Genomic DNA, 24,015 nt, shown 5'->3' on the forward strand with positions numbered 1-24,015 from the left:
CCCCGCCCGCACAGGCCACGCCCACACAAGCCACACCCACACAAGCCACACCCCTTCCCCTTGTGCGCCCCGTTTGACCCACCACACCCCTTCATCCCACCCCCCCACCCTTCCCCACACACACAAACGGGAAGGGGGGGCGGGATGAGGGGGAGTGGTGGGTCGTTGGGGAAGCGCACCTACCCCCTAACCCTCCACCCACCCTCCCCTTTTCACCTCCTTTATTCTTTTCTTGTAATTAAGAATTAAATAATTGTAAGCAAAGCATAAATAACATCATGTAACAAAAAAAAAAGTTTGTTTGAGTGAATTTTTTGGTTGTTTCTCTTTTATTGGGTCGTAAGAATGAAGAAATGACATATTTTATGTCGCTAATCGTTATTAAGGAAATGACACCGATTTTTTGAAAAATAACAAAAAATTGTATATTTACATAAGAAAATTGCAGAAAAATGTATTTGAACATTAATGAAACTATATAACAGCATTGAAACATACAGGGATATGCTAATCAGAAGTAAAACATAGCATACTGTTGATCGTTTTGTGATTTAGAAAATATTTTGAAAAAAATATGATTTTTTCAAGTCGGTTATTCAAGTATGATTTACATGATTCATTCAAGTAGTCATTTGATATATGTTACATTTTGTTTCCGTTCTTTCCCTTCAACTCGTCTTATTATATTTGTTCTCTTATTAAAAGATATTGTCTCATGATGGCTTCTGCTCGAGGTTCCTGCAAGCATGATCCTGATAACTTCTGCTATGTCTGCGGAGTCTTTCTGAATGTCAAGTCAGTCAAGTACACCATCATTGAAGGGAACCTCTTCTGTTCGGCTTACAAGGCGTACTCTGGAGTTCAATTTGGGGACCAGGACAAGAGTTGGGTGCCACACGTGGTTTGCGGAAGCTGTCGGTCCAAGCGGTATTTCCAAAGTTGTCGGAGGCAAAAATAAAGGCAGGGGTGTTCGTTGGGCCGCAAATTAAAAAGCCAATGAGGGACCCGGAGTTCTCCGGAAAGTTGTTGGCACCGGAGAAACGTGCCTGGCACAGCTTCGTTGCAGTTGTTCAGGGCTTCTTGAGGAACAACAAGGAAGAAAACTACCGTGAACTGGTCGACAATCTTCTCAAGTCCTACAGGGAGATGGGTTGCAGAATGTCCCTGAAATTGCACACGATGCATTCCCATTTGGATTTTTTAAAATCCAATATGGGAGACTACTCCGAAGAGCATGGTGAGCGCTTCCACCAAGATGTGATGGAATTTGAGAAGCGCTACCAGGGCCATTATAATGAGCGTATGATGGGCGACTGCATCTGGGGTTTGGTCCGAGAAACCCAGCCTCTTCACCGAAGAAAGAGCAGAAAATCTATGCGTTTTCAATAAAGTCTTATGGAAGATGTAGTATGCGAAATTTTACTTCTGATAAGCATATCCCTGTTTGTTTCAACACTGTTGTGTCGTTTCATTTTTTTGCAATTTTCTTAAGTAAATATACAATTTTTGTTATTTTTCAAAAAATATCATTTCCTGAATAACGATTAGCGACATGAAAGATATGAATTTTCTTTATTCTTACGACCGAATAAAAGATAAACAACCAAAAAATTCACTCAAACAAAATCTTTGTTACATTGTGATATAAATTAATCAACATTGAAAACATTAAACATTTTTCTTTGGGTCAATATTCAATTGTGAAAATTAACGTTCTTTCGCAGCAGTCTGCTTTGGATATCTTGCAATTTTGAAACTCGGACACCATATTCTGTTCAAAACAAAGAGGGAGGATCCATTAGGGTACATTAAGATGATTACATGATGCTATTAATAAAATAATAAATAAAACATTTACCTCCAAAAGATTGAGTTTTGTGCCAGATTCATCCAGACGCGTTTAAACTGGAAAAGAAAACCCACAAAGAGACAGAGAGTCAAAGACAGACAGGGGGATAATTTCTCACCTTTCTTTTGACTTATCCAACGTCAGGGGGTGTGAAAGGTCTTCCAACAACCGAGACATGATGTCATTTAATTATTTTCTAAATGATTGAAGATCAAAAAGGATTTCATTCATATTCTGCCATTCTTCATGATATTCATTGGCTTCATTTTCAATATCAACGATGTTGGTATTGGGGACAACCTGTGAGAAAAAAAAAAAATAGTCATTTGTGATTTAATTCTGTATAAAACAACAAATAATGAATCGGTTTCAGGTTCTCACCTCTCCGCTTGTGAAAAAGATTGATCTACAAGGTTGAAGTACTCTGAATACTCCATTCTCTGAATGAAACAAGCCAAAACTTAATAAATAGGACAAGTTGATGACATCACAGAAATGTGGAAACAATGGGTTTTTTTGATTGTGTCTTTTCAAAGGAAATGAGTCGCATATTTTCTTCGGGCGAGGGAGCTTGGTTCTCAACCAGGCTTTTCACCCAAAAAGAAAACAGCTTGCTTCAAGTAATTTTGTGAAGAACTCTCATAAAAAAATATCATACTTTCATAAAATCATAAATAATGAGAAATTTGTAAAAACGATGGAAAATATAAAGAATCGACAAAATGATATGTGGCCCAGGAGGTGGTCAAACAAGAGCATGAAGAGAAGTTTATCATTTTATCTCTGCTCAACAAAGATACTTCAACCAACAACCAAGTTCCAAGTTATTATTTGTGAGTCAACTCGATGGAAATGAATGTTATAAAAAAATTAAGTTGTTCATAAAAGTCGAACATGGACAAATATTTGTTGGTTCGCTCTTTGAGAAAAATGAAAATATGACAGGACTGATTACGTTGAGGGGAAGAAGTGCTTTCATCAGTAAGTCTCAACTTTTCATTTGCTTGTATGGAGGGAAGGGGAAAGGTGGGGAGGAAGTGTGTCCCAACTTGAGCTTTTGGGGCTTGTGTCAGATAGTTTTTCCCTTTTTTCCCCATTCCTTTGACGAGGCATCCCAGAAGCAAAATTTATCATCCACTGACACGCACGCACGCACGCACGCACGCACGCACGCACACACGCACACACGCACGTCGAAATTCGCAAATGCGTTGCAAAAGCGCGACAGCGGTCAGAAAAATCATATTCAAATAATTCCGTTCAATTCGTCACTTCTGGAATCATTTCATACCACCTTTTTGGGTTTCACTCAATATAAACGCTTCCAGTCACTGAAAAACGAAGAAAATATAGAATGTTTGCCAAAAAAGTGGGGTTAACGTGCGTTTGGTTTGACCAAAATATGAGGGGATAAAATGCCCTTTTTCACATAATAGCAGAGATATCACGGCCATTACGGGCTTCTTCATCGGAAAACAATGACGTGTTGTTTGTGCCGTGCCACTCGACACGTTTGCCGATCCACTTGCCGGAGAAAGGCACCTCGATTTGGGCCTTCTCTTGTGCACAGCTGAGACCCATCGTCGACCTTACGAGGGGTCAGAGCGCGCGGAGACCGCGTGCGGTGCGAAGGGAGCAAGAGTAAGACACCTCCATTTTGCCACGCGGCGCATTCGAGATTGGGGCTCGAATCCATGGACATCCACTTGTTACGAGCGACATTCGTGCTTTTTGACACTTTCCTCTCGTCCATGAGACATCACCAAGTTCTCTGTCTTGCATGCATACTGTCTGTCTTTGTCTGCACGTGTTGTACAAGGCATATCTCAGTAGGGACCCCCTCGAAACCTGTAGTCCGTAGTTCCAGAGTTAAGAACGGGTTAAAGATTGTTAATAAGAGCATTGTCATGAATGTTTTGCTTGTGTCGTGTTCCCCAATAAATCAATTGATTCGGGTATGAAGTTCAACCTTGAATCACTTCGTGTCGCACCAATAGATTCACCCGATTCTTAAAAAAAAAAAAAAAAAAAAAAAAAAAACTGCTGAGGACTGATTGCCGACAGCTCGAATCCCTCCGTCGTGGATCCTTCACAACTGGTGTCAGGAGCGGGATATTTGTCAAGTGGTGCATTTCGCACCTTGGACATTGGTTTCGAGAAGCGAAGAAAAAACGGTGCAAATTTGATTTGATTTTATGTTTGAGCGGATCGGAGGAAAAACTTGCAAATTATAAAGAAAATGGAGTTGCAAAATGGCGGCGCGGCTCCACCTTGGCACGACACGAAGCGGGAGAGGGCTAATTGCAGCACAACGAACGGCAAAACACGAGGCGGAGGCTCCCAGCCACCGGTTCAGACCACATGGTCACGGCATGCACCATGGAAGGCGAGGCAAGACGACACCAACATTGGCAAGCTTCAGACGCAATTGGGGGATGCCTTGGAACAGGTGAGGTGTTATGAGAATTACATGAAGGAATTGCAGATTGAATTGGACGAGGCACAACGGCACGCAGACGAGGTTCAGGAGGATGATGTGCACGGGGAGTCACAACAATTGACCGATGCACAGGAACGAATTCAGGGGCTGGAAGAGGACTTAGCCAGCACAGTCGAGGAACCACATGGAGAAACGACAAAAGCAGACTGGTTGCGTGGGTTTGTGGTGCATGATTTGAGGGAACTGAACTCTCGGGATAGGAAGAACTTGGAGCAAGAATGGAAAAAAAAAGCGAGAAAAGGAAAAATGTGAACACGATTTGGAACTGAAACATCTGAAGGAAGAGGTAAGATCAGGCAATCAGATAAGACAAAGCCGAGAACAAAAGATAAAATAGGAGAGAAATATCTGGAGCAAAGGAAGGAAGAATTGTTGGAAAAGTGGAGACAGTTCAAGGAACTACAGGAAGAAATGAGGAAACTGGAGGGGAGTACCCATAAGTTGGAACAAGAGAAGAGCAAACTGAACAAAAGAATAGAGGAGGAGCAAATTAGTAACTCCTGGGATAGGAAGAGCTTGGAAGAAGAATGAAAAAAGAAAAACGGGAATGGGAAGTACTGAAGAAAGAGGTAACATCAGGCAATCAGATAAGGGAGAGCCTGGAACAGGAAATAAAAAGAGGAGAGAAAAATCTGGAGAAAAGGAAGGAAGAATTGTTGGAAAAGTCCGAACAGCTTCGGGAATTAAAGTCCAGCGGAAATGTACTGGCACATGAACTGGAAATTAACAAGGAATCCGGGAAGAGTGGACGAATTGAGAGAGGAAGCATGTGAAAGAGGTGCGGAGATTAGCAAGAAAATAGGGGAAAAGCTTCTGAGTTACAGAAACACCAAAGCAAAGAGAGGGAATTACAAAACGAACTGAGGATGTTAAGAGAGGAACGAAAGAGAAAGGAGAATGACACGTTTAGGAACCACACTGTGCAGATCGAACAGTTAGAAGCCAAGGCAAGATTAAAGAATGAGATTCAAGAAAGAGTAGCGAAAGAACAACGAATGAAACAGGAAAGAGAGATCAACCAATTGAGGGAAACGATGAGATCGGAGAAGGAAGAACAAGAGAGACAGTGGGATAAGAAACAAAAAGAACAAGGAATGAAACAAAAAGAAGGACAAGAACAACTAAAGGAGAAAGCAAGGTTGAAGTACGCGGAGATCGTGAAAGAACGACGAATGAAATGGGAAAAGGAAATCAGCCAATTGAAAGAAACGATGAGATTGGAGAATGAAGAACATGAGAGACGGTGGGGTAGAAAACAAAAACAATATGAATTTGAAATTAACCAACTCAAGGAGAGAGCAAAGTTGGAGTCCACAGAGATGGAAAAACTCCAGAAAGATACGAACAACTCAAAAAGGCTCAGAGAAGAAGAACGACTCGAATGGGAAATAAAATGGAGCCAGGAAGGAGAATAGCACAATAATATGGGATGTGTGACATCACCGCAGGGAGTGGTGTTGGTGGTGCGGAACTTGATTCACATCACTCGTCGGATGACACCACAATTAGAGCAAACCCTGGCGGAGGAGACATTGAGGGAGCATACGGAGTTGTTGACGAATGAAATACATGTTGAGCAGGTCCAGCATGTGGAGCTGACAGCCCCAGAGGAGTGTGGTGAATCAATGATGAGCAACCTGATGGAGAGAAGCGACCGGACAGAGGTGACTCTGGAACGAAGCAGGTACGTGGGTACATGCATACATGGTGCGGACGATGAGCTTAAGGTAAAAATTGAATTTTATGTGAATGAAGAGACTCTGTCCGATGGGGTGTACGTATGCATGACCCCTGAATGTGTGTGTGGAGTGCCTGTGAACGAATGCTGCGAGTCCAGACTACAGCACCGGTTTGTGCTGCTGAGGCCGAAGTGTGTGTGGGTATTCACCTGGCGGTCGAGAATGTAGCCCTGGAGTGCGAGGCAGTTGGTCAGTACACAGGCAAGGTTGAAGGTGTGGAAGGTGAACACATAACCTTGGAATGTGTGCAGCCTGCTGTGTGTGGAAGTCCTGAGCGTGGAACGAGTGGTAACATGGGAAATAGGTTGGAGGTGAAAGGGGAAATAGAAATGCCAACAGGACAGAACTTGAGCCAGGGTACAGAAACCATTGTGGACATCTCCGCATGGGTTCTTACAGAGTTGGAGGTGCTGCATCCAGGAGCAGGCTTTATAAATTGGATTTTAATTTCTCTTTCAGCCTCACAGGAACTTTGGAGTGGAGTGCAGATGAGTGGCAGGCAGCGCTGGCGTGTGTCACTTGGTCTTCAGACCTTTCTGAGCACACGAGTGGTTTGGCTCGCTGAGTGGGGTTTATCTGTCTTCAGGGAGTTATGGAGAAGAGGGGGAGGTCATTCCACCGATTGGGGTTTACCTGATTTCCATGAACGCTGGAGAAAAGGAGGGGGTGGACTGCAACCCTAATTGAGACATGACCTCTTTGAGCCATGGCGGAAAGGTGGCGGGGTCATGTAATAGGTAATGAGGGATTCGTTCCCTCACTCCCCTTCCAATGAGCCAAAGAAGCAGGCCATATGGGGATGTGAACATTTTGATTGGAAATTGTACCGAAAGCGATTGCAAATTGAGAGATGACAGAAGGCATAAGAGTGGCACGAGTGGATTTGGGTGATTATTTCAAAAAAGTGGTGGAGACATTACAGGCAGAGCGTAAAACACACCTGAAACAAGTGGATGACAAAGAGTGGCTTGTTTGAGGAAGGATTGAAATGCCTGGTTAGAACCATGCAGAGGTTCATGAGGCTGGTGACGAGATTTTGATGTTTCGTTTTAATGTTTGGAAATGCACGATTCGGGCAGAATGGAGGAGGCCAATGGACGACGGATGTCGTGACAAATTTATTGGGGTTTGATGAAAAAGTTCATCAGTTAAAATTTCTTGAAGGAATGTTCCTTCAAGAATTGCCTATGTTAACTTTTTTAATTCGTAAAATTGAAAATGATGGTGATGTCGTCTGAATGACAAAGGTACATTTGTGGATTTTCTCCAAAATTAGCATAATGGGTTAAAGGGTGATAAAACATAAAATGTTGCCAACGAAACTTGACTGAAAATTCACTTGAAAAATTAAATGTCATTCGCATAAAGTACAATGTATTGTTGTTGCCGTTTAATGGGAAATGTATTTGAATACAACATGGATTTTATTTTGCTGAGGGATTCTCATATATAAACAATTATATTCGCATCTGAAAGTCTGGCTTCAATGCAATGTGTGTTTAGGTAATGTGCAGATGTATCTTCACACTCTGAATTTGAGATTGTAAACCGTTTCCCAACTCTCTGAATTCAGGCTGACCTCCGGATAACCACAACCAAGAGGCCATGTGTGATCTATTCCAGCACCCAAAGGGCTGCAGTCATGGCGCCATTCTGTCTCGCGGATGATCAGACATTGTCTTATGATCTTACACCCCCCCCCCCCACACTCCCTTTACCCCTTCATATTATGGAAGAACTCAAAAAATTCCATGAAAGGATAAATGACTCAAATGTACAAGAGGAATTGAGAATTATTTGACAGTGGTCACCGGGTGTGCTGGTTAGAAAGAATGAGACCACACATTTCTGCGTAGACTATCACCAGCTGAACAACACGACATTCAAAGTCTCTTATCCCCTGCCAAGAATTTCCAACACTCTTGATGCTGTTGCAGACTCAAATTGATTCTCAACTTTGGACCTTAAGAGTGGGAATTGGCAGATGGAGATGGACAAGACAGGAAAAGAGAAAACAACATTTTCCACAGGTAAGGCATTGTATTGGCTCACCGTGATGCTGTTTGGTTTGTGTCATGTCCCCGCAACCTTTGAGAGATTGATGAAGCGTGTACGAGGCTCCATGCCATGCCATGGCAATCATGTTGGTGTACACCAAACCAGTTTGGGCATCTCGGGCAGGTTTGAAATTGAGCAAGTGTATTTTGTTTGTGAAAGAGGTCACCGATCTTGGTCACGTGATAGGTCAAGCGGAGTTTTAGAACCGACCCAGGTAAAATCACAGCGTTGGAGGAGTGGCCCGTACCTCACAACATTAAGACGTGCTGGGGTTTTTTGGGGGGACTCTGCTCCTATTATTTTGCAGATGTGGCCAGGCAAACTTCACTGCTTTGTTCCAAAATTTGCAGTGATGGGCAGCCCTTCATCAGCTTTTGGAAAAGGGGATGAGGTTTAATTGGACAAGGGAGTGCAACGATACCATTCTCAAATGAAAGTAGTGTTTGATATCCACACCTGTTTTAGCTTATTCCACCGATGACGGGACATTTACCCTTGACACGGATGCAAGCCAGGAAGGATTGTTTTTGTCTCCATTGCAAGCCATTGATTGGAGGTGGTGCAATTTTGTCTCACGCACAGGAGCGGGGGTGGGGGGAGGCGTGGAAAGAGTGATGGCGTATGACAGTTTCGCCATGAGTTGACCAGAGCAAAATTATTGCCTCACTCGCAATGAGTTGCCACCACCATCACAGTGAATGAGGTTAGGTTTTCACCCCTTTCTGTCTGTGTGCATGATATCTCAAAAAGTTGTGAATGGATCCGGATGAAATTTTCTGGACAGGTTGGGTGTGTCACAAGGATGAACTGATTAGATTTTGGTGAAGATCCAGACCCAACTCCGAGAATTTTTTTCATGGATTCTTCACCATTGAGAGATTGGGCCAAAAATGATACACAGCACAATATCTCAAAAAGTTGTGGACGGATTCGGATGAAACTTGGTGGACATGCTGTGTGTGTGACGAGGAAGAATTGATCCAATTTTGGTGAATATCTGGATTGGGATACGAGAATTATTTAATTTTTAAAGTGATTGGTCACCATTGAGAGATCGGGCCAAAAACTATATAGTACTGTTCTCGCATGGTACTTCAAAAATGCAATGGACCTGATATATTCTCGTGGATCAGGTGTGGCGTGGTGTAGGTAAGTAAACGCTCTCCCGCGTGTCCTTCCAGTGAGCTATGCGGTTTGCCAAAAAATTTTGGTTAGAATGTACAATTCCTCCCTGTAATGGCTCTTATGGTTCAAGGAACCCAATGATCAGATTGCAAGGTGGTTGTATTGCAGCCGTACAATGTTAGTGTGACCATAGAGCCGGGAAGGCTCATGGGAATGCCGATGCACTCTGTGGACACCCCTGCCTGGAAAAAAATACAACTAAATTCTGCACGAGGAATGAGGACAGGGACCAGTTTTGGGATTCCTCGCACAACAGGTTACTTCATGCAGCTTCGGTTTACCACAAACTGCGGGAGAGAATTTGGAACTTTGGCATGGAGCACGGCCTCACAGGAGGGTTCCCTGATGAGACCGGTATACGAATGTGTCCGAGTATAAAAGCCCCAACGGGGAGGAGGTCCCTCCTCTGAGCATGAACAAAGACACACCCGGCTCAATGGGAAACCCTGGAATTGAAAGGTAACATCTTGTATCGCAAGTGGGTAGACATTCTCTCTGAAAATTCCTGGCTGGTAATAATCCTAGACCAATTTAAAACCAAAATTTAACAAGTGCATGGTGCCCACCCCAGCAGATATTTGGGCAAGACAAAGACAACATCTTGAGTCCGCTGAAAGTTCTATTGGGTAAACATGGGGTGCGAAATATGTTGTTGAGCTTGCAACTTTTCCACTGTTTTAAAGAGACCGACATCGGGGATGGGGTCTTACAAGCATCATCCAAATCTGATCTCAGGATCAAAGAAGTACAAAAAACATGTTCAGATGCCAGTACAGAAATACACCAAGATCTCACAAACACAAAAATAGATTTTGTAAATGGAAAGTACAGCTTGGATACCTTGAACTCCAAGTCCAATGGATTACTTGAGCACTGAAGGTCTGACAGGCCCAGCTTTTTCTGATGGTTCTCCAGTTTCTGATGATAATAGTGAAAGGGGTAAGAGGGTTATTTGGGCAACAATAATGAAGTGAGAAATTACAAAACCAGCATGAAGCTTCAAATCGGTCGAGAGAAAACAAGAAAATTCCAGACAAGGTTCAGCAACTGCTTCATAAAATAAAAAAAATGGTCCACCTGAACATATTTATGTTCCCGCACTGCCTTGTTAATGTGAAAGAGGATGTCTCGACCAGTTCACAGCCTGCTGCAACTTATCCTCGTCTGGATGCAAAATTGCAAGAGATTTCAGAATTGCTCACAAGACCAAAAAGACCCTTGTATCAAAAGCCCAACAAACCTTCGTTCATCTCAGGAGAAGGGAATGCCTGGATCAGTATTTTGAATCTCGACATCAACACCAGTATTCAGAAGTTCAAAAGCCAATCATCCCTCTCATCCAAGATGATGATGAGAGTGAAAAACTCTAACTTAATCATCAAAGCTATTTGCAACTGTGGATACAAGGATAAAGTTTCCCTTTCAGTTTGGAAACCTCTTTACAGGATGTATGGCCCAAATAATTGGACTGCAGAGCACAGAGCATCCTCAGAACTCCAGCCTTTTCGGCTTACTAGAAAACTGCAGAGCTCATTGATATTTATCAAGATAGTTAAAAGCAGCGAACAACATGACTGGTATCAAGTTATAAGACGTGAACATTTCTATTATCTCACGAACCAATTAAAATTGCGAAAAACGTTCAATAATATACAAACCTGCCGTGCACTTGAGCACATTTTCGAGAAGAAGTGGGTACTTTGTGAGACGTTGCATCTCCATCATCATAAAGTCTTCGAACTGCAGACGGCATTTTGGGATGCTCAGATCTTCCTGTAATCACCGTGAGAGTTCCAAGGAGGTGACGAGGGAGATAAAGAGCAGGAAGACCAGAAAGCAATTTGACATGAGATGAGCATTTGGGACATAAAACATTTAAATGAAATGACAATGTCATATTGTTCACAATTTTGACGAGCAGATACCACCTGTCGCTTCACTGAGGGGAATACGAAGAGAGGGGGGGGAGGGGGGCAGCCAAAACAAAGCTTAAGATAACTGTGAGGGACAGTGTGCTGGCCAAAGATAAACCCTGTTTTTATTTCAATGAAAGGCCTTTAATTGTCTTCAAAAGGGATGGGTGTTTAAATTCATCCAAACACCCAATTTTCATTCATGCACGACCTTGGAGTTCCCTTCGTATACACACAAAGTTTTGAGCCTCCAAGTTTCATTATTTTGGTGTTATAGAAGAGACACACTGACAAACAAATGAAACCTAACTACTCATAAGTATCAACCAATAACATGTCCACCAACAACATAAAAACTTCTCATGGGAATCACCACAAAAATTATGCACCACCACGTAATGCAAGAAGGAGGTCGAGAAGCAAGACATAAGGGATGTAAAAGAGAATGCTATGGAACAATAGACCACCTACGACTAAACAGGGCCATACTCAAAAACTGTAAAACTAGAAGAACCAACATATCCACAACCTGGATAGATGACAACAAAGCTTTTGATATTGTTCCACATTCATGGATGATAAAATGCATGCATTCGCACAAGGTAAATCCCAAAACCCACTGAGCAACCTCATTAATGAGCAAGGACATGATTACACCCTTATGTTAAATAAGAGAACTTTCAAAGAGACAGGAAAGGTGACATCGACTGTACATGGATGATTTAAGACTCTTTGCACGACGATGAAAAATTTGTCGAACAACTGAAATGTGTGAAAGGGTACTCTGATGGCATTCAAATGTAATTTGGCCTTGATAAGTGTGTCAAGTGCACATTCCTGGAGGGTAAATCAACAAAAGTGAACATAAAAATCGACCGAGATACAATACAGGATCTGGATTACGAAGCATCATACAAATACCACGTAGTCGAAGAGGGCCACCAAATATGTCACAAACAAATGCGCAAAACAGCTGCCAAAAATACTTGCGCAGAATGAGGCTGATCCTGAAAACATATCTCACCCCGAGAAATAAAATAAAAGTTGTCAACCAACAAGCAATACCAGAATTCCAATACAGCTGCAGAATAATAAACTGGCAACAAACGGAAATCGACAAACTTGATATCAAACAAAACAAGGAAACTCCTCACCATCCACAAAAATCAATGCATCAAGAGAATGGACCTGCCGAGAGAAGGAGGCAGCAGCGGCCTGATGGAACTCAACCATGTGCACAGAATAACATCTGTTGGACTTGCTGAATATGTCAAAAAGTCAAGAGCATGTAATTCAACTTGTATGCAAGCATGAAGACACCAAGCCAGAGAAGGTATCTCTAAACCCAACTCGCAAAAAAATTTGAAACACCAGGTGCAAATGAAATACGTCATGCTTGAAACTGTAACAGCAATGAATAGTCCCAACTAAAAGGGCACTCGGTCGATAGAACGCATACCTCCGCCACGTAATGCCTGATCCACGAGAACATATCGATCGGGCCCAATACATTTTTGAAATATCATGCGATATATCGTTTTGGGCCCAATCTTTCAATGGTAAAAGAATCACTTAAAAAAATTAAGCAATCTCATGTCCAGATCCGGATTCAGATCTTCACCAAATTTAATCAATTTGTCGTGGTCACACACCCAAAATGTCCACCAAGTTTCATCCGAATCCGTCCACAACTTTTTGAGATTTTGTGCCGTATATTCATTTAGCCCAATCTCTCAATGGTGAAGAATCACTTTAAAAATTAAATAATTCTTGAATCCAGATCCAGACTCGGATCTTCACCAAAAATCGAATCAATTCGTCCTTGCCAAACACCCAACCCGTCAACCAAGTTTTATCCAAATCCGTCCACAACTTTTTGAGATTTTGTGCCGTACAGTAGTACCTCTACTTACGAATTTAATTTGTTCTGGGAGTAGTTTCGTAACCTGAAACCTTCGTAAGTAGAGACGCCTTTTGAATGTAAATGCGCTAATCCGTTCCAAGCCCCGCAAAATTCGGACATTTTTTTTAATGAATCATAAAAATGCATCAGAACATGAAACAAATACATGTTAAAATTAGATTACCGCACAATAAACATAAAACGAGAGGCACATAATGTAAAAAACAAAGAATAAAGGAAATAATAAAAATATTAATTTACCTTTTAACTGCTATTCTCGTTACTTTTTGGCCTCTGTTTACTGGTCCTTATCAGCAGTTTTTTGCCTCGCGTTTCGTGAAGAATTGATCCAATGACGTCTGCTTTTGCCGGCTTTTAACAATCCGTCGGAAATGCGCGAGGCAGACATCGTCATAGAGCGCGATAGCCCGACTTGTGAATACTTTTTCCGGGTGATTCTTTTCAACAAATTCCGAGACTTCATGGAATTTTCCTAAAATGTCTTTGATTTGGGCTGATGGAATAATGGCTGCCTCCTCCTCCTCCTCCTCCTCGTCCTCTTTGAACTCCTCCTGCACCGCGGTGTTGCATCACCTCCAATTCCTGCAGCTCCTTCGTCGAAAGGTCCTCGTTGTGCTCCTGAATCAGCTCGTTGATGTCCTCGTCATCCACCTCAAGACCCATGCCCTTTCCCAGCGAAATAATTTCGCCATGGCGAAGAACAGAATGAAGTCCAGTCCTCTTTTTAAACTTCTCGAACCACCCACGCGATGCCTTAAACTCCTGGTGTAGTCCTTGCGCCGAATTTCCCTCGCCTGTATCCTCCTTCACGAGGTCAGTGAAGATGGCGGTTGCCTTTGCGCAAATTATGGCCTCTGTCACTGTGTCACCAGCGATCTCTTTCTCCTTTATCCACACGAGTAACAACCTCTCCATCTCATCGTTCACTGCCGACCTCCTCTTGGAAATGACAGAGGCCTTTGGAAGGAGCCGTAGCTTTTAGGGCTTCCTTTTGTTTTATTATCGTGCCGATCGTAGATATATTACGGCCATATTCTTTTGCGAGATCAATCAAACGCATCCCCTTTTCATACCTTTCTATGATCTCTTGCTTTGTTTGTATGGCCAGAAAAACTCTTCTTCTTCTTTTCTCCTTGCTTTCTTGGGGTCCATTGTGAATAAAAGTTACTGTAATCCACACGCATACTGTACTGTAACACTGTCCGAGCACTTCGTAGCAGGACCATAGACTGTATACAGTATAACTATATTTACAGAGCGGGACGGGGACACGAAGAGCATGCTGGGATACACGCATACGCAAAAGGTTGCCAGGCAGATTTTAGGCGATAGCCAATGGCAGAGCAGCTACAAGTTTGTTTACGTTCGGGAAATTCTGGGAGCAGCGAAAAGCAGCGCGTACTGTACTGTATTTTTGACTTCGTATCCTGAAACGCCTTCGTAACTAGAGGCAATATTTTCCCGTTCAGGCGCTTCGTAACCTGAAACATTCGTATGTAGAGGTACCACTATTCATTTAGCCCAATCTCTCAATGGCGAAGAATCGCTTTAAAAATTAAATAATTCTTGAATCCAAATCCAGACTCGGATCTTCACCAAAATCGAATCAATTCGTCCTTGCCAAACACCCAACCCGTCAACCAAGTTTTGCCCGAATCCGTCAACAACTTTTTGAGATCGTGCTATATATCGGTTTTGCAGTGTCTCTCAATGGTGAAGAATCACTTTCAAAAATTCTCGTTGTCTGATCAAGATCTGCACCAAAAATCGAATCAGTTCATCCTTGTCACACACTAAACCTGTCCACAAAATTTAATCTGGATCCATCCACAACTTTTTGACATATCCTGCACACAGACAAACAAACAAATGAAAAAGACAAAAAAAAAAAATCACTCAGAAAGTGACACTTGGCAAAACAGCACAAAGTAGAAAGGCGCTCGGAAGAACGCATTCCTCCACCAGGTGGAACACTTCATGTTTTGTTTAACACCGATGGCCTGGATCTGAACCAAAATCTAATCCACGAGTTCTTGTCACCGAACCATCTCATCCACCTTCTTTTGTCATAACTCGTCCACAACTTTTTGAGACAAAGTGATGTGTGTGTGTGTGTGTGTGTGTGTGTGTGTGTGTGTGTGTGTGTGTGTGTGTGTGTGTGTGTGTGTGTGTGTGTGTGTGTGTGTGTGTGTGTGTGTGTGTGTATATATACATGTATATATATATATATATATATATATACATACATACATATACATACATACATATACACATATATATATACACATACATATATATATATATACACATACATATATATATATATACATACATATACACATATATTGTTGCAGCTGTGGAAATTCGCAGAGCACCATGTAGGTCCTTTGATCAGTTATGTCAATAAGTCTGTGTTCAGATAGATTTCCACACCGATGTTTTGCGGTTTTATTCGTGTGATCGGGGCTGTGATCTTTGAGTTAGCCATTATTCTTTTGCTGTCGTTATTTTGGACCAACCGCTTCACAACAAGCACCTCCACCACCATCGCTCCGACCAACCGCTTCACAACAACCACCTCCACCACCAACATCGATCTCCACAACCGCCCTCACACAACCACCTTCTTCACAACACCAACCACAGCCACCATCTCCTTAACCACATCTCCCCCAATACCCAACAACGAAACATCGCTTCACCTTCAACTCCGTGGGCACCGCCATCTTTGCGCCGACCACGGCAAGATCGCTGCAGAAAAACGCGGGGGTTTCCTCCTTTCAGGGCCTGTGATTTCCACAACGTCCGCACTCCTTTGTGGGCGCCAGCGATGGTGATTTCTACCACGTCCGCTCGCTCCAAGCTTCGCCTCGGAATTCGGATCAGGGGATCAAGAGGGGCGGAGCCAGTGGGGGTCAGAGGGGAAAGAGCGGAGATCAAACCTCGCCTCACAAACCCTATAAAAGGCACGCAGAGCGCCAGTGCAGCGCAGTCGGTCGGGGTTTGGTGTGGTGTGAAGAGCAAAGTTCGAGTCCAGTGGAGGGCAGTGGAAGGTCTGGGTTCGCCGATGAGACGGAGCTGGGAGCACAGCAGGCCAGCCGTGCCGCGCAGAACTGCACGTCCGTGTGCGGGACGTTGGGAGAGCCGGAGAGAGGTCGCCAGCCAGCATCAAACGGTCCATGGTGATCGGGCTTCGGGACAGTCCAAGCAGCGCTGAGGGACGGACGGGCTCAAAGAGAGCATCAACTCTGAAAGAGCAAAAGACCCGTTCGTTCCTCTGAGGCGTTGCCGGTGGGCCCGAATCACCAGGCCATCGGACGGGGCCTGGGCCGGACCGCGGTCACGACAGCTGCGGTGGGGACGGGACGTCGCGGGTCGCCCCAGCGAGGAACCTCAAAGGTGAAGGTAACCAGCCCGGCCTCGCGGAGCTTCTGCGGTCATCACAGCTCCGTGAAATAAAGACCCAAGAGGTCCAGTCTACCCCTCGTCTTTCCTGGGGTTTTCTCTTTGTTGCTTTTGATTGAACGTTGTGGCACCATGTTCGTAAGTGGAACTTTTAAGTGTGCACATAATAGATAGATGGTCGTAGCTCTTTTGCATTGCTTTTGTTGGTTGTATACTTGTGTGCGTGTTCAGCCTTGCAGAATTGCATCAGCGTATACATGTGCTTTGTAAATAAATGTGCTCGTTTAAATGTTATCGGGTTCGTTGCGTCCTTTCCCTAAATTGAACTGCCATATTGCACTCAGAATATAGGTGGTTGTTAAATAGCCGATAAAGTGATCGGGTCCAACGGGGCTGCGCGATAATACCCCGCTCGGTTATCCCAAAAGGAAGCGAGCTGCTAAAGCGGCTCGTTTCCAAGCGGCCCCACTGAGGTACAATCTCTCGGTAATCTACCCGCGCGAGTAATGAGGTTAATCGAAGATTCAGCGATCGGACCCTGAAACGCGCGGGTAAAATACGGACAAGGTTGTGGTGTGCTTAAAGCACACCCGTGGCTGGGTTTCGGCGTTGATCCGGAAAGCCGCAACAAAATTGTCCGTTCGGTGGGCGAAGCGGCCGCTATTGGTTAAACGCGGTCATTCGCACGCCGGCGGGAATCCACAACAAAATATATATATATATATATACATACACACACACATACACACATACACACATATACAGTGGGGAGAACAAGTATTTGATACACTGCCGATTTTACAGGTTTTCCCACTTACAAAGCACGTAGAGGTCTGTAATTTTTATCATAGGTACACTTCAACTGTAAAAGACGGAATCTCAAACAAAAATCCTGAAAATTACATTGCATGATTTTTTAATAATTAATTTGCATTTTATTGCATGAAATAAGTATTTGATACATCAGAAAAATAGAACTTAATATTTGGTACAGAAACCTTTGTTTGCAATTACAGAGATCAGACGTTTCCTATAGTTCTTAACCAGGTTTGCACAGACTGCAGCAGGGGTTTTGGCCCACTCCTCCATCCAGATCTTCTCTAGATCCTTCAGGTTTCTGGGTTGTGGCTGGGCAACACAGACTTTCAGCTCCCTCCAAAGATTTTCTATTGGGTTCAGGTCTGGAGACTGTCGAGGCCACTCCAGGGCCTTGAGATGCTTCTTACGGAGCCACTCCTTAGTTGCTCTGACTGTGTGTTTCGGGTCGTTGTCATGCTGGAAGACCCAGCCACGCCCCATCCTCAATGATCTTGTTGAGCGAAGGAGGTTGTTGGCCAAGATCTCGCGATACATGGCCCCATCCATCCTCCCCTCAATACGGTGCAGTCGTCCTGTCCCTTTTGCAGAAAAGCATCCCCAAAGAATGATGTTTCCACCTCCATGCTTCATGGTTGGGATGGTGTTCTTGGGGTTGTACTCATCCTTCTTCTTCCTCCAAACATGGCAAGTGGAGTTTAAACCAAAAAGCTCTATTTTGGTCTCATCAGACCACATGACCTTCTCCCATTCCTCCTCTGGATCATCCAGATGGTCACTGGCAAACTTCAGACGGGCCTGGACATGTGCTGGCTTGAGCAGAGGGACCTTGCGTGCGCTGCAGGATTTTAATCCATGACGGCATAGTGTGTTACTTATGGTTTTCTTTGATACTGTGGTCCCAGCTCTCTTCAGGTCATTGACCAGGTCCTGCCGTGTAGTTCTGGGCTGATCCCTCACCTTTCTCATGATCATTGAGGCTCCACGAGGTGAGATCTTGCATGGAGCCCCAGACCGAAGGAGATTGACTGTTATCTTGAACTTCTTCCATTTTCTAATAATTGCACCAACAGTTGTTGCCTTCTCACCAAGCTGCTTGCCTATATTGTCCTGTAGCCCATCCCAGACTTGTGCAAGTCTACAATTTTGGCCCTGATGTCCTTAGACAGCTCTCTGGTCTTGCCCATTGTGAAGAGGTTGGAGTCTGATTCATTGAGTGTGGACAGTTGTCTTTTATGCAGATAACAAGTTCAAACAGGTGCAGTTAATACAGGTAATGAGTGGAGAATGGGAGGGCTTCTTCAAAACAAAATTAACAGGTCGTGAGAGCCGGAATTATTACTGTTTGGTCGGTGATCAAATACTTATTTCATGCAATAAAATGCAAATTAATTATTTTAAAAATCATACAATGTGATTTTCAGGATTTTTGTTTTAGATTCCGTCTTTTACAGTTGAAGTGTACCTATGATAAAAATTACAGACCTCTACGTGCTTTGTAAGTGGGAAAACCTGCAAAATCGGCAGTGTATCAAATACTTGTTCGTGTGTGTGTGTGTGTGTGTCTGTGTGTGTCTGTGTGTGTCTGTGTGTGTCTGTGTGTGTGTGTGTGTTTGTGTATATATATATATATATATATATATATATATATATATATATATATATATATATATATATATATATATATATATATATATATATATATATATATATATATATATATATATATATTACCAAGCTTGCACACTAAAAACTCGGCTCGCCGTCACACGATCCCTATGAAATTGCTGTGGCACTTAGCAGACATGCCAACAATGTTTGGGAAGTCCTGACGTTCCATAGTACCACTTGCATTTTGCACAATGCGTATTGTTGTCATTCCCCGTGTCCGGTCTGTCATCTGCTACCAGCTATGTTGTACTGCTATCCTGTGCACGTGCACGGGTATCGCTCGTACATATATATACATACATATATATATATATATATATATATATATATATATATATATATATATATATATATATATATATATATATATATATATATATATATATATATATATTTGGTGAGATGCGAATCCGTACACTTCTGAACTTCCTCGGTGAAAATGGACTGCATTTTCGAACTCAGTGGGGTCGATTTACTCCAAGAAATGTTTAGACGGACAACAAATTAATTATATATAAGAAAATATCGAAATGAGTAGGATTAGTTACTCAACTCCAGTAATGATAAATCTTGTTTTAGGTCATATTTTTGAAATGGTAGTGAATTCAATGTCGGTGCAGTCATTTCTTAGAGTAAATCAACCCCATAGAGTTCGAAAATGCACTCCATTTCCACATCGGACATCCAGAAGTACCCATAATCGTACCTGACCATACCCTAATTTAACCAACTCATGAAACTAAAAGTAGTCATATGGAGCGACCTCTAAATCACCTCCGATCAACTTAAATTTTTTTATGCGCGTTATTGAATAATTTAAGGCTTGTGGAGACATCTGAATTTTTATTATTTTTGCTGTTTTTGGACTACATATACATGTATATATATATATATATATATATATATATATATATATATATATATATATATATATATATATATATATATATATATATATATATATATATATATATATATATATATATATATATATATATATATATATATATATATATATATATATATACAGTGGTGCCACCAGAATCCGAATTTAATTCGTTCCAGGAGGTTGTTCGGATTGCAAAAAGTTCGGATTCCAAAACTATTTTCGCAATAAGAAATAATGGAAAGTGAATTAATCCGTTCCTGGACCCCAAGAAAACTTAACACACTTTCAACTGAAATTACCAATGTTTAAAGTAAAATAAGATGAGTAAATGACTGAACTATCAAGTAATAATAATAAAAACAAGAAATAAATGTACCAACATGAAAATAAACTGCATTTACCTGAGTGAGGAGTGCTAATGGTGCATGTAGAAGCTGGAGAGGAGGAAGGAGGGAGAGGGTTTATTGCTTGGAAGGTGTCACCTTCCATAACTAGAACGGGCACTCAGTGGAGCGCATACCTTCGCCAACGCTACACCTCCCCCCCCAGAAACCGTTGATTGTGAGGGTATTTAAACCCATACCACATCTGCCATCTCATATGTGTTATGATGGCTTAAAAAACATTAAATTTCCTGCTGTTTGACACTGATTTACGTACATTGTACAATTTCTGTATGAACTCCCTGACCTTTTTGGGTGTCGGTGTCAAGTCAATCTGATGACAACTGGTCACATTATAAGATATTATTTTCTGGCATTTTAGGGGCATTTTGCACACACGACTTTGTTTTTGTTAATAAGTTATTTATTGTGAACAAACAAACATTCATTGTTCAAAAATGACGATTTTGACCTTTTCATGACCTCGACCTTGACCTTTGTACTCTTAATTTTGTAATTGGTATTAGAGTGTGGGGAAAAGAACAGTCAACATTTTGGTGTTGGTTTCATGCAAATCGGATAAGAATTGACCATGTTATGACTAAAACCGCACATTTTGCAATGTCGTGACCCCCCCTGACCTTTGACTCCCAACCGCTAATAAGGGTTATTACGTCATTGTATGATGTCACATATCACAAGATGGGGCATTGAATTCTGAACATTTTGGCATTAGTTGCATGCAAATTGGATACAAATTGTCCGCGCTATGGTAAAAAGACGATTTTGACCTTTTCATGACCTTGACCTTTGACCCGATCGCTCCCAAAATCTAATCAATGGTCCTCGGATAATAACCAATCATCCCACCAAATTTGCTGCGATTCAGTTCAATACTTTTGGAGTTCTGCGAATAACAAACAAACAAGCAAACAAACACACATATTCACAAATAAATAAATAAATACAAAGCGATCAAAACATAACCTTCGCAACAAAGTTTGCGAAGGTAACATCGGGCAACTGTGCTTCTGGTGTTTCCTCTCTTTGTCTCTTCATTCCCTAACATTAAGACCACTTGGAGAGGGCTGGGGCTCACTGGGCTCGCTTGCTTTGGAGAACCACCTTTCCAAAATTGTCTGGTGTTGGCGACATTTCTGAATTTTTCTGAAGTGGTTAATCAGTCATTGAACAAATTTATGCTCCTGTTGACCACTGCCCTGTTAGGGTGCCACTTTTCAAAAATGGCCTGCGTTTTAGACCACAGGGAGCACAGTTCCTTAATTTCAGCACGAGAAATGTTCCCAATAGCTCCCTCTTCCTCCTCTGAAGAAATTTCATCTTCCAATTCTTTTTGCTGCATCTTGTGGAGCTGCTGAAGTTCTTCTGTGGTGAGTTCATTTTTGTGATCCTCCACTAACTCCTCCACATCCTCTTCACTCACCTCCAAGCCCATGGACTTGCCCAGAGACACAATAACAGGCACAACAGGCGGTTCTTCGAAGCCTTCAAAGTCTCTGGCTGCAACACATTCAGGCCAGAGTTTCTTCCAGGCAGAGTTCATTGTCCTCAGAGACACTTCCCTCGATGCTTTGTCTATGATTCTTAAGCAATGGAGGACATTATAATGATCCTTCCAAAACTCTTTGAGGGTCAGTTCAGTCTCGTTTGTCACCTCAAAGCATCTCTGGAACATAGCCTTGGTGCACAGTTTCTTGAAATTTGAGATGACTTGCTGGTCCATGGGCTGGATGAGAGGAGTGGTATTGGGGGGCAAGAACTTCACCTTGATGAAGCTATATTCGCCCACCAAATCTTCTTCCAAGCTTGGGGGATGAGAAGGAGCGTTGTCCATCACAAGAAGAGCCTTCATGGGTAGATGTTTTTCCTCAAGATAAGCCTTCACAGAAGGGGCAAACTCCTCATGAATCCACTCAGTGAAGAACTGCCTGGTAGCCCATGCTTTCATGTTTGCCGTCCACATAACATTAAGCTTGCTCTTCATAACCGTGTTCTTTTTGAACACACGTGGATTCTCTGAGTGATACACAAGCAAAGGCTTTATCTTGCAGTCTCCACTAGCATTACCACACAATAACAGAGTAAGCCTGTCTTTCATTGGCTTATGGCCTGGTAAAGACTTCTCCTCCTTAGTAATATAGATCCTCCTTGGCATCTTTTTCCAGAAGAGGCCTGTTTCATCACAATTGAACACCTGTTGTGCCACATACCCCCTCAGTGTTCACAAACTCACTAAATTTCTTCACAAACTTTGCTGCTACACCAACATTCGAACAAGCAGTCTCTCCATGCAAAACAACACTGTGGATCCCAGTTCTTTGATTAAAGTTTTTGAACCACCCCCTACTAGCCATAAACTCTTCACTATCAGCACTACTTCCAGGCAGGCCTTTTATAAGGTCAGCATGCAGGCACTTGGCTTTCTCACAAATTATGACCTCAGAGATGGGATCACCAACCAACTGTTTTTCGTTTATCCACACTAAGAGTTTTTCCATCTCCTCCATAAACTTAGATCTCTTAGAGGTCAGTCGTAACGCCTTTTGCCACATCAGCTGCTTTTATCGTTTCTTTATTTTTCAGAATCGTCCACACGGTCGATTTTGGCAGCGAGATCAGACATACGCATACCGCTCTCTTGCTTAGCGATAAGTTCTTTCTTCAACTCAATTGGCGTTCTCACGGACTTCCTCTTATTCCTATTTGCTTCACTGCTCTTCTTGGGTGCCATGGTGAATGCACAAGGGTGATAATTGGAAAAAAAAACAAAACAAAAAAAAAAAACAGCACAAATAAACGTGAAAACACGAGGTAAAGTAGCGATCGACACACGAGAGATGCTTTCACGAGTACTTCCACCGACGAACTGAATGAACAAAGCGCGAAGATGCGGGTCGAACAGGCGGGGGAGACGCACGTGAACAAACATGAACGCTACGTTGTGTTCGGTTTTTGAAAATGTGTTCGGTTTTTAGGGCAAAATTTTCTCGAAAAAAATTGTTCGGATTCCAATTTGTTCATACAATGGGGCGTTCGGATTCTGGGGGCACCACGGTATATATATTGTTGCGGATTTGGGGTGGCGGGATTCTCACCCGGTCTGAGGTGCCACCCTCACCACCACAGTCTCTGGGGTTTATAACGCCGGCCGGCTCAGCACAGGCCTTGGGTCACGCTCCTTCAATCGCGATACCAACGTAATCCTTGTACCTTGCCAGTTGGGGAAATAGAACCCCTGGTTACAGACTGGTTTTGTCAGATGCCGAGCGTTTTCTGCCAGTCTGTAACCATTTTTGGTGTTATATGCCAATCGAACGGATCGTTCAACGCGACACGAATTAATCCAGAGCGGCAACTTCATACGAATTAACCAGATTAATTGGGGAACATCAGGGATCACAACACAAGCAAAATTCACGACAATGTTTTTATAAACAATCCTCAACCTGTTCTTAACTAGGGAACCACGGTCTACAGGTTTCGAGGGGGTCGCGACCGAAATATGCCTTATACAACACGTGCAGACAAAGACGGATAGACAAACAGCATGCATGCAAGACAAGACAGAGTACTTGGTGATGTCTCATGGACGAGAGGACAGTGTAAAGAGCACGAATGTCGCTCGCAACAGGCGGATGTCCACGGATCCGAGCTCCCGCTCG

General features: G+C 42.7%; 1 protein-coding gene across 13 annotated transcripts in view; it reads right to left on the reverse strand.

The window, feature by feature from the left end:
- Positions 1-221: 221 nt before the first annotated feature.
- Positions 222-24,015, reverse strand: part of LOC147030941 (uncharacterized) — a 58,781-nt gene continuing 34,987 nt past the window's right edge. For 5 of the 13 annotated variants that reach the window (XM_085875529.1, XM_085875534.1, XM_085875532.1 and 2 more), the window contains 4 exons: positions 10,990-11,104; positions 10,172-10,249; positions 1,859-2,149; positions 222-1,771 (listed from right to left, as the gene is read on the reverse strand). In XM_085875529.1, coding sequence (XP_085731655.1) covers positions 2,077-2,149; positions 10,172-10,249; positions 10,990-11,104 — 266 coding nt within the window. In that variant the 3' untranslated portion in view covers positions 222-1,771; positions 1,859-2,076. Of the gene's footprint in view, positions 1,772-1,858; positions 10,250-10,408; positions 10,496-10,989; positions 11,105-24,015 lie in introns of all 13 variants that reach the window. The other 8 variants (XR_015056572.1, XR_015056573.1, XR_015056571.1 and 5 more) reach the window with 5 other exon arrangements.

The sequence above is a fragment of the Eptatretus burgeri genome, chromosome 3 (genome assembly GCF_056783735.1).
Source record: "Eptatretus burgeri isolate ZD-2024b chromosome 3, Ebu_testis_v1, whole genome shotgun sequence".
NCBI lineage: Eukaryota > Metazoa > Chordata > Myxini > Myxiniformes > Myxinidae > Eptatretus > Eptatretus burgeri.